Source organism: Bison bison, unplaced genomic scaffold (assembly GCF_000754665.1).
Source record: "Bison bison bison isolate TAMUID 2011002044 unplaced genomic scaffold, Bison_UMD1.0 scf7180017864238, whole genome shotgun sequence".
NCBI classification, from domain to species: domain Eukaryota; kingdom Metazoa; phylum Chordata; class Mammalia; order Artiodactyla; family Bovidae; genus Bison; species Bison bison.
The window spans coordinates 931,272-943,193 of record NW_011494810.1 but is presented as its reverse complement, the minus strand read 5'-3'; the positions used below and the strand labels follow the sequence as shown (position 1 = coordinate 943,193).

At 46.6% G+C, this 11,922-nt stretch overlaps 1 protein-coding gene across 1 annotated transcript in view; it reads right to left on the bottom strand.

Annotated features, from left to right (window-relative positions):
- Positions 1 to 9,266: 9,266 nt before the first annotated feature.
- Positions 9,267 to 11,922, bottom strand: part of LOC104993294 (interferon-inducible GTPase 1-like) — a 16,793-nt gene continuing 14,137 nt past the window's right edge. The window contains 2 exon segments of the mRNA XM_010846471.1: positions 9,267 to 10,817; positions 10,819 to 10,863. Of these exon segments, the coding sequence (XP_010844773.1) occupies positions 9,585 to 10,817; positions 10,819 to 10,845 (1,260 nt within the window). The 5' untranslated portion in view covers positions 10,846 to 10,863 and the 3' untranslated portion in view covers positions 9,267 to 9,584.

Sequence of the window (11,922 nt, the reverse complement as noted above, 5' to 3'; positions counted from 1 at the left end):
GCCCTCTCTCACACCTTTCCCACCTTCCGAGGTCTGCTTAACTCACCTTTAGAGTAAGACAAGGCAAGAGAAGAGATACTAAAGGTGGTCTAGGTCCACAGTCAGGAAGCACTGGGGCATGTGTGGGGCTGGAAGGAGAGAGAAAAGTGGAAATGGATGAGGACCCCAGGCCAGTAAGCATGAGAAGCTAAAATGACCATGGTCCTGGCAACCTTATCTAAGAAACTTGCTTTATGGTAGCAAACCCACGTGTGCATGCATGCTAAGTCGCTTCAGTCGTGTCCGACTCTTTGCCATCCTATGGCCTGTATGTAGCCCACCAGGCTCCTCTGTCCATGGGATTCTCCAGGCAAGAATACTGGAGTGGGTTGTTGTGCTGTCCTCCAAGGGATCTTCCTAACCCAGAGATCAAACTCACGTCTCATACATCTCCTGCATTGGCAGGCAGGTTCTTCACCACTAGCTCCATCTGGGTAGCCCAGCAAACCCTTGAAGGCGGTGCTGATGGAGGGAAAGAGACGGCTACAGGTGGGATGCAGGGTGCTGGAACTTCCCGCCAGAGGGTCTTAACATCCACACCTCGGACCACGAGGAGCCACATGGGGTACCCAAGTTTGATTAGGCCTTTTATCCTTTCCAGGGTGAGAGTACATTCCTTTTCCCTGTTCCCCCCACCCCTGATTTCTGGGGGCAAACCCTGAGCAAGGAATACTTGTAGCCTAGGGCTTCTTCTCTGGGAACCCAGAACACTTGGCTTTTCACACTTGCCATCACCCTCCCCTTGGAGCCCGAGACTTCTCTCTGTGTGGTGAGGACCCCACTGTACCCCTGCTTGAAATGCTTCACCTGGGTGGCCTCTACTGCCAGTCAAATGACTCTTCTATATGTCAGATCTTTGAAGTTCTGGAAATTCACTAAATGCAGAGATAAACTGTAATATACTGAAGAGTTTCGGAGAAGGCAATGGCAACCCACTCCAGTACTCTTGCCTGGAAAATCCCACGGGCAGAGGAGCCTGGTAGGCTGCCATCTATGGGGTCGCTAAGAGTCGGACATGACTGAGCGACTTCACTTTCACTTTTCACTTCATGCATTGGAGAAGGAAATGGAAACCCACTCCAGTGTTCTTGCCTGGAGAATCTCAGGGATGGGGGAGCTTGGTGGGCTGCCGTCTATGGGGTTGCACAGAGTCGGACACGACTGAAGCGACTTAGCAGCAGCAGCAGCAACTGAAGAGTTTAGCAAAGTGTTTTGCTTAGAAAGTGTTAAAAACCACAAGGAACTGAAAGAAGGTTGGTTAGCTGAGATGACACACATTTGAGCGTGGGGTGCACAGCAGATACTCCATCATGTTTGGTGCTAAATTACTATTACTTTGAACTTTCTGTGAAACATGATGATATTAATGTAGCTGTTCCTTATATGTCAATGGAGTTATATGAGATTGATTTGTGGTGACTTCAAGTTTTCAAAAAAGGCTCCAAAAAATAAATGCAACTTGTCCATTAAAAAATTTACCCTCATTTTCCAAATGAAGAGATGGAGATATATATGACTCGTGCCTGGAAAATCCCATGGACGGAGGATCCTGGTAGGCTGCAGTCCATGGGGTCACTAAGAGTCAGGCACGACTGAGCGACTTCACTTTCTCTTTTTACTTTCATGCATTGGAGAAGGAAATGGCAACCCACTCCAGTGTTCTTGCCTGCAGAATCCCAGGGACGGGGAAGCCTGGTGGGCTGCCGTCTAGGGATCACACAGAGTCGGACACAACTGAAGTGACTTAGCATAGCATAGCAGAAATGGAATCAAGACAAGTGCTATATGCTCTTGCTTAAGTTAATTTTTTCAAAGCTAATTAATTTTCAGCCCTTCCTGTAGGAGGACAACCTCTGCCCAGGAGACAGTAAGGCCCAGGTGGACCCTGGGATATCCTCAGCCTCGTATCCCCAGAAGCCCTGCATGGGGAAGTGCTTTCACATTTGCTGAATGAGGTGTTGATACTGTGGATGCGCAGCCTCTAATCACTGGAAAAGCAGTGAGCAGCATAGCTTGGCCATCATTCTACAAGGGCACAGTGAGCTGCTGTGATGAGGGGTTGGAGGGACAGGTACCAGTCTGGTCCATAGGCTTGCTCTTGTCCTTTAGGAACCTCTTCAGAAGGTAGACACACTCATGCTCCAGTCCAGACTCTGCTTCTCAGTGGCCATATCACCTCCCAGTTGTACTTGGTAATGAGAATGACAAGGCGGATATTGGTCTCTAAGTTAGTCTCTAAGTGATGCAGTAGTCCTTCACAAACTGGCAAAGCCCTTGGATGCTGCCATCAGCCAGGATCTAGAATCTGACCATGAGCTGGAGAACATGGCCCTGGAAGGCTCCAGCCTTATTATGGTTTCTCTGGGGCAGGAGGTAGGATGGGGTGTAAGAACCCAGGGAGGCTGCCTCACAAGACTGGCTTTCTGCTCAAAGCCTGAGGATCCTTTCAGGTACAAATGAACTTATTTACAAAATAGAAATAGAGACACTGATGTAGAAAACAAACTTATGGTTACTAGGGGATGATGGGTGGGGAAGGGATAAATTGGGAGATTGAGACTGACATACACACTACTATGTAAATGAGATAACTAATAAGAACCTGCTGTATAGCACAAGGAACTCCACTCAATACTCTTAATGACCTATACGGGAACATAATCTTAAAAATAAGAGTGAACATATGTATACATATAACTGATTCACTTTGCTGTACACCCGAAACACAATATTATAAATCAATTATACTCCAATAAAAATTTAAAAATAAAACCAGAAGGGACTTTCCTGGTGGTCCAGTGGTTAAGAATCCACTTGCCGATGCAGGGACATGGGTTGAATCCCTGGTCCAGGAAGATTTCACAAGCCTCAGAGCAACTAACCCCATGTGCCACAATTACCGAGCATGAGCGCCTAGAGCCTGTGTTCTGCAAGCAGAGAAAAGAAAGAAAGGGCTAAGTCGTGTCCAACTCTTGGGATCCCATGAACTGTAGCCTGCCAGGCTCCTCTGTCCATGGGATTCTCCAAGCAAGAATACTGGCGTGGGTTGCCATTCCCTTCTCCAGGAGATCTTCCTTGCCTAGGAATTGAACCCAGGTCTCCTGCATTGCAGGCAGATGCTTTACTGACTGAACTACACAGAAGAGAAGCCACTGCAATAAGAAGCACCAGAATGAAGCCCTGCTCGCCACTACTAGAGAAAGCCTGCACAACAATGAAAACCTGGCACAGCCAAAAAATAATTAATTTAAAAAAGGAAAAATAATGATGCATATTCAAACACACTGTCACTATTAAAATTTTATTATTAATGAGAATATTTACTGTGTGAAAAGGTTTTAAGTATATTTAATATGTAAAATAAATGTTAAAATGTAAAAAATAAAGCCTGAAGACCCTTTCAGGATATGCAATTTGTATTTGTGCTTTTTGGTACATTGAACATGGATAACTGGAAGCTCTCTGAGTCTGTTTTATGATTCTCTCCTCCACACAGTGCTTTTATGTGAATTGCCCTACTTCAAGGCTGCTTCCACCACTCCAACCTTGACAGCCTATTCCTCCCCAGGGTACCGGCACTGGTCAGCCAAGCAGGGAATGTCTTGCTGCCCCCTGACCTGCTGGGTGAGATGAGTAGTCCTGGACCTCAGGTCTGGGGTCTCTACGGGGTGATGATGTGCTGCTTCCTGAATCACTCACCCTGGCTCTCACTGAAGTAGCCCATCATGATATGCAGGCAGTCTTGGAACCAGCGTGACTCCACTTTCCAATGCTCAGTGTCAGCCTGGGTGACCATTAGGTCCTCCAGGCACATGAAGGCACTGTACCCAGGGATTCTGGGGGTGAGCCTGTGATATCACATGGCAAGAACAGCAGAGAGTGGGATCCTGGGAGGGGAAGAAGTTCCTGTCTCTAGGTCATGATGGACCTGAGTTGTCCTGACTTCACTTGTTCAAGCCTTTTCATGACCCCCACTTTAGAGATGAGGACACAGAGACACAGAGAGGTTAGTCTTCTGCTCATGGTCACAGAGCTGGGAAGCAGATGAACTGGGTAGGAAGCAAGGCTGTGAGGTTCCAGAACACACACAGGGTCCCTGCAAATCTGAAGGGAAAACCCAGTGATCTTGCCACCATACTCCCACCCTTCATGGGCTCAGAAGCCCTGGGATCCAGCTCTGGGTTGGTCCTTATTAACTGTGTAACTTGGACAATAGTCTCTGCAATGGAAATACTAAATCTCTTTGTGAGGCAGGAGAGTGGACATGGGTGAAGGGCTGGCTGGGACTGGAAAAGGTGGGTATACACAGGGCTGCACAAGAAGAGGTATATCATGTTACTAGTAGAAGAGCTGGGCTTTAAGGCTTCTTTGGGAAGTAGGGATCCTGGGTAATCACACAGGGCTCCACATCCCTCTGCATCTTGCTGCACATAAAATAGGCTCAGAAGGAAATGAGACAGGGAGGGGAACAAAAGCCACACTAGGAGGGTTTGGACAAGGGGAAGCAGAGGACAGGGGCCAATCCAGGTTCCTACCCCTAGAGATGGCCCCTTCTCAGGAGCCACTGACTGATCTTGAATTGCTTTCAGCTCCTCAATTCTCCATCCCCACCACCCCCCTAGTGTGGGCAGTGCTGTAAACCCTCAGGAGACAATAAAATAGAGGTGACCTGGGAAACCTAACTGAGGTAAGTTATACTTGGCAGGAGAAGGAGGGTCAGGGAATAGCCAGGCTTATTTGGGAATGGCATTCTAGGGACAGATTCATCATCACTGGGAAAGAGTCTTCCAGACAGGGGTGTCCTGGAGACCTAGGAACAGGTGTTGACAGAGTGGGATTTTAGAGAGAGCCATGGAAACTAGCTGCTGGTCAGAGGAGCTTGAGCCCAGGATGCAGTAGAGGAGGCACTCCTCTGGTTCACCCAAGACCCCCTTTCTCCACTGGACCTTCCTGGACCCTCTGTCGTGTTTTCCAGGTGGTGCAAATGAGGCAAAAGTTGGGAAAGCAGCACCTTCCTTTCTTGCGTTGTGAAGTGTCTGCTTCTAGCTGGTCTCTTGCTGCTGTAGGTGCAACAGGGGTGGCAGCTGGTGTAGGGAAAGTGGCAGGTGTGTAAGCAAGTGCTTTCTAAGTGTTAAAGCCAGCAGATAGCTAGATATGAGCAGAGAAAAGGGGGGCCATGGACCAGGTGGCAAGAAACCACACATCTTGTGGTAACAAGGGTCCTAGAGGCAGACAAAAGAGGCAGAAAGGTGGGACTCTCTAGCTGTAACTTTCTGCTCATTATGTCCTCATTACAATAGAAGTAGCTTTGCAGATAAGAATTTGCCATCATAAGCTGACACCGTGACACTTCCAATCAAGACCAAATATGAACAAAAATCTCTCCTCACCTCCGGAAGGTGGAACCATAATAGCAGAGGGACCGCTGCTGTTACTGCTAAATCGCTTCAGTCGTGTCTGACTCTGTGCGACCCCATAGACGGCAGCCCACCAGGCTCCCCAGTCCCTGGGATTCTCCAGGCAAGAACACTGGAGTGGGTTGCCATTTCCTTCTCCAATGCATGAAACTGAAAAGTCAAAGTGAAGTCGCTCAGCCGTGTCCGACTCTCAGCGACCCCCGGGACTGCAGCGTACCAGACTCCTCCGTCTATGGAATTTTCCAGGCAAGAGTACTGGAGTGGGTTGCCATTCACTGTCTTCTCCGCAGAGCGGCAGGAGAGCGCTATGGCAGCCCTGCTCAGCCATTGGTCGGTGCCAAGTGGGCCCCTCCCCCAAGCAAGCAACTGTCAGTCAGCGACTCTTCGTGGTTCCGCAACTGTCAAGGAGCAACCGGCAGTGATGCTGCTCAGCCATTGGTCGGGGAGCAGTGGGACTCTTCCCCCTTCTGTATAAAAGGAACCCGAATTGGTACTGAGGAGAGATTGTTTGTTTGTGTTTGTTTATTATTTATTTATGGCTGTGCTGGGTCTTCACTGCTGCGTACGAGCTTTCTCTAGTTGTGGCGAGCAGGGACTACTCTGTAGTTTTGGTGCTCAGGCTTCTCACAGTGGGGGCTTCTTTTGTTGAAGAGCCTGGGCTCTGGGCTGTGCTGGCTTCAGTGGTTGTGGCAGCCCAGCTTAGTTTCCCCTTGGTAGGTGGTATCTTCCCAAACCAGGGATCGTACCTGCATCCCCTGCACTGGCAGGTGGATTCTTAACCACTGGACCCCCAGGGAAGTTCAAGAGATGGTTTTTGGGTAATCTTCTATCTTCTTGGTGTGCTAGCTTTCCAACTAAAACTTTTATTCCTGTTCCAACGACTTGTCTCCCAATTGATTGGTCTGTCTATTGTGTGAGAGGCAGAGAGAGCCTGGGCTTGGTAACAGAAGTAGGATGAAAATCAGGAAATACGATCCAAGACCCCTCTCTCTTCGGTGACTATTCCATCCAACCATTTTAATACCCGTATCACCAGTTTGCCAAAGGAACTCAGGGCAGTTACTCACATAAGCCTGCTCACTCTCCCTTCTGAGAGTGTGCTGAAGTGAAGTGAAGTGAAGTGAAATCGTTCAGTCGTGTCTGACTCTTTGCGACCCCATGGACAGTAGCCTGCACCAGGCTCCTCCGTCCCTGGGATTTTCTAGGCAAGAGTACTGGAGTGGGTTGCCATTTCCTTTTCCAGGGAATCTTCCCGACCCAGGGATCGAACCCAGGTCTCCCTCATTGATAGACAGACGCCTTACCATCTGAACCACCAGGGAAGTCTATCACTTAATAAATCCTCACTTTGCTTTCTTGGCCACTATTTCTTGTCTCTAAATTCTTTCTGTGAGAAGACACAAATAGCATTAGTGGCACAATGCTATTTACACAAACACAAGGTTGGCTTTATCATCCTCTGGTTCAGAAATCATTGTTTACTGATAGAGGGGATGTTGTGTAATGTGGGTGACTGACTGCAGTAATAACTTTAAAGCAACTACCTGAGATGACAGTTTTGCTTGCAAGGACTATTTTACTCCTCTAATACAAAGTGTATGGAAATTGCTTTAGCTAATGAGGAAAGAGACTGAAACTAAAATCCTTCCCAGAGAGCTGGGGGGACCCGTGCAGACCTGATCACACTACATCAGACTGTCACTGACCCACAGATTCCGCTCTAGTATTAACAGACAAGATGCTGGGTCATCTGAGAGGAAATTGGTCCATTCTCACTTCTCAGCCCTGTGCTGAGGCCAGGCCTGGAGCCTACACTACTTGGTGCAGGACCCCTTGGGGCTGTGGAACAAATGCAAGGCTGGAGGGGAAGGGCCTGGAGAATTCCATGGACAGTTCATGGGGTCGCAAGGAGTCCGACATGACTCAGTCACTCTCACTTTCTTTCTTTCAGTCAGTGATTTGGGACAGACGACAGGATGGGGACTGTAATTTCTCAGCCAGTAACACTGAGCTGCAGGGATTAGAAGAAGGCCTCTTTCCTTTCTCACTAATACCAGCTCTCTCGCTGTCATGAAAGGAGTTTTGTACTCACAGAGTAAGACATATGGGGACCAAGGAAGTGTATGGTACACTGATGTGATATATCTGGCTATAGGCTGAAGGCTACCAAATGAGACAGGTTCACTCAATGCTTAAAATGTGGTCAGCTATCATATAATCTCCTGAAGGAGCTACAAAAGCCTCCTCTGACAGAGTCTGGAGGGACCTCAGATGCTACCCTTATAAGAGCCTGATGCTTATACACATTGATAGGTGGACTCACAGGTCTCAGTTTGGAGACATCTCAAAGTTCCATCCCCTCCCACCAGACTCTGAGACTTTCCTTCTTCTTCTCAGCCACCTCCCAATTCCCCACTTCGCTCTGCCTGTGAAATCATTCAGTCCCTCCTGAATGCCGTGTTAGGTATAAGAAACTTCCCTTTCACCCTTGGACCATGTTGATTAAAGCAAAGCACTGGAACTGCCTCTCTATTTTCCTCCTCCTGAGTTCTTTCTTCCCAGATGGAAAGATTCATTAACCCTGCTGTCTCATCTGGGAAGAGGGAACTTTGAAAATAAAAAGCACAGATGTAAATATTTGATAACTCTTGTTTTGTAGCAAGGGTGTTTCCACAGGGACCCACACAAGATACATTTGATTTGTCCTTTGCAAATTGTCCTTTGCAACAAGTGGCCTTGTTGGAAGGCCACTGAAATGGAGTAAAAAGGTCCAGGGACCTTGGAAAGTCATGACTTCTGGAGGAGGAGAAGATTGTATGAGTCCCTGTGTTGGCCACATCTGATTGACAAGCTGAGGTAGACGTAGAAGGAGGATTTCCTCAATATCCATCCTCTTTATAAGGACAGATGAGATCTAGGGGCAAGTTGACAAACAGACTGTATTCTGAGAGTGTAAATACTGCACAGGGATGTGAGGAACAAAAGAATTTTTAAAATCAATGCATCCATAACAGAAGGTCACAAGCTCCTTCCCTTTTAACACTTCACATACCTATTAAATATGAGGCAGCGCACACAGTGATCTCCTTCATCCCCCACTGACTGCACCCTCTCCTGAGCAGAGGGCGAGCATGGAGGAGTAAAGTGATGGTGGGCTACGCATGCCCTCTCCCACATCTCAGTGCCCTCCACCCTCTGAGAGGACCTCCAGAATATGGGGATTTGAGGGATGACTTCTACCATGTACATATCTTACTCAGTACAGATCCTGATCCACTATCCTATACCAGTGATGGAAGAAGGAAGAAAAGTCACATATGTGACTATAATTACTATAACATCAGGAATGAGAATCCCTAAGACTGAGATAGGTGATGTTGATGTGTGCTAGGTCGTATTTCAGAAGTTTGATATAAAATTTGGTGAGTGAAAAATGCACTCATTTTCTCTCTTCTGCCAGTTCACTTATTCTTTGCTTTCCTTCCTAATTCATTTTTACTCTTTCATATCTCTGTCCCTCATATTGTCTTGTTAACCCAGTGTTGAAAAAGTTCTGGAAATATAAACCCTGAGTTGGTTTCCTTCCCCCTAATCCTCAGAAATATCTGAAAATATGACATTCTATACTCTCTAATCCTCTCTCAACTATTTCTCCTATGTAGTTCTCTAAACTCTTCACTTGACCATGGTCCCAAATGTGTGTATTTTCCCTCATTTTCATGAGGAGGACATTGAGATGATAATGTCCCAGTGATGATAATGATAACAGGGGATCATAATTCATAAAAATCCAATGGATAACAGTCATCCTCATTGTTGCCAAAATTTTATTATCTGAATAAATCATGCAAAAGCAAGCTACTTTATAACACTGGAAGATTAATGAAAGGTACATGGTGCATTTCTATCATGATTCAAGGAAAACAGCTTAGAGAGTGCAGTAAACAGGCTATGGGCAAATTCTCTTGTAGAGCAGTAAAGCATCAATGTGGAGCAATAGGCTTACTCTAACAGAAGATATTTTCAAATTGGGAAGCATTGGCCTTGGTGGTATGCAGAAGATCCTGACCCACTCAGAGAACACAACATGTGAGGTTCACTTATTCACACAGGCAACTCCACCCGTCTCTACTTCATCCTACCAGACCTCATCTCCTCAATCTTAGCCAGGACTCTCTTAGCATCTTCCGCCACTGTATCAATGAATTTCAAATGTAGAAAGTAGACTTTATAAAACTGGAAAACAGAAGACTGGAGGAGTCCAGTAACTGAGAAAACAAACTCAGCACACTTCTTGACATTGACTATTATACTGTCATCCTTCACAAGTGAGTTGAAATCTGTGGACTTCATGAGGCTGTAGATCTCTTGCTCAGATGTGCCCAGGTTCTGGGCAATCTGACTGACCGACTCCTCATCCAAACCAAAATGGCTCTGATACTGTTTCAAGTCCCTCTCGTGTTCAGACAATTCAAAGCCACAGCAGAAAGGTGTCAAGGGAATGAAGGCCAAAATGGCTGCCCGGAAGGCTGTCAGCCAGAGCTTCTCCTTGATCGTAGCTCTCTTCAGCTGAATGAAAGATTCAGACAAATTTGGCAACAAGAGGAGAGCGGTGTAGCGCTTTTCAGCAGGGAGATCCTGCAGCAGTGTCTCCTGCAGTTTTGGGAAATCAAACTCCTTCGACTTAAAGTTGAACACCAGGAAGACAGTCGGCTCAGATACAATTTTGCTGAGATTGATCAGACAGTTGTCTCGGATCTGCTGAAGGACTGTCTCCTTATTGAAAGATCTGGGTTTGCTTTTACTTTCATTATATAAATCACTATCCACCTTGGTTCTAACAAAGTAGAATTTTTTTCCCTTCTCCTGAATCTTCTGGGCCAGGAAAGCATCGTTTGAGCTAAACCGTGAGGACGAAATAATGATGAAATAGTCATAGTTATCATCTCCCACTACTTCTTGATAAGGGTTTGGAAGGGATTCTGGGGTCCCCGTTCCAGGCAGGTCCCAGAAGGTCACGTTGGGATACTTTGGATGTGGATAGGGAGTTTTCTTTCTGGTGGTTGGCACAACTCCAACAGAAGCAGATCCAGCCCCTTCATGACCAATTCCTCGCAAGACGTTGATGAAACTGGACTTGCCAGAACCAGATTGCCCAATCACAGCCACATTCTGGGGAGCATTCTCGGCGCTCTGAAGTGCTCTCTGAATCTCATCAGCCACGTCTTTCGGTTGCCCCTTCTCAAAGCCTTTTAGAATACGTTTAAGGCTTACCTGAGAGAGGATCCCCCCCACTTCACTGACTAATGTTTTGTAGCCAGACAGAAACTCTGAGGCTAGTTGCTTAGAATCATTTTTTTTTAATGACGTTTAAGAGGAGTGGATCCATGCCAGTTAACTGAATAATCTGTGGAAAAGAAGAGAGAATTAGGAGATAAGGTGAATGAAGCAACAGAACAGACACAAAGTCAGCTGAGAAAATACACTGGTCTTAACCGACCAGTCCCATCCCTCATGCAGACTCATGTCTCTACAGTTAATTTATTTTCTCTGATGACTTATTTTATTGAAGTATAGTTGATTTATAGCATTGTGTTAGTTTCTGGTGTACAACAAAGTGATCCAGTTACACATATATGGATTTATAGGTGGCTCAGTTGTGAAGAATCTGCCTGCCAATTCAGGAGACACAGGAGGCATGGGTTCTATCCCTGAGTTGGGAAGAACTCCTAGAGGAGTAAATGGCAACCCACTCCAGTATTCTTGCCAGGAAAATCCCATGGGCAGAGGAGCCTCGGGGGCTACAGTCCATGGGGTCACAAAGAGTTGAACACGACTTAGTGACTGAACAACAATAGCAATTAATAGTTTATGTCAGCTAATTGTAAACTTCTAATTTATCCCTCTCTCCTCTTGCCTCTTTGGTAAGCCTAAGTTTGTTCTCTATGTCTGTGAGTTTGTTCAGTTCAGTTCAGTTCAGTCGCTCAGTCGTGTCTGACTCTTTGCCACTCCATGAATTGCAGCACGCCAGACCTCCCTGTCCATTACCAACTCCTGGAGTTCACTCAGAATCACGTCCATCGAGTCAGTGATGCCATCCAGCCATCTCATCCTCTGTCGTACCCTTCTCCTCCTGCCTCCAATCCCTCCCAGCATCAGAGTCTTTTCTAATGAATCAACTCTTTGCATGAGGTGGCCAAAATACTGGAGTTTCAGCTTTAGCATCATTCCTTCCAAAGAAATCCCAGGGCTGATCTCCTTCAGAATGGACTGGTTGGATCTCCTTGCAGTCCAAGGGACTCTCAAGAGTCTTCTCCAACACCACAGTTCAAAAGCATCAATTCTTTGGCACTCAGCCTTCTCAGTCCAACTCTCACATACATACATGACCACAGGAAAAACCATAGCCTTGACTAGACGGACCTTTGTTGGCAAAGTAATGTCTCTGCTTTTGAATATGCTCTGT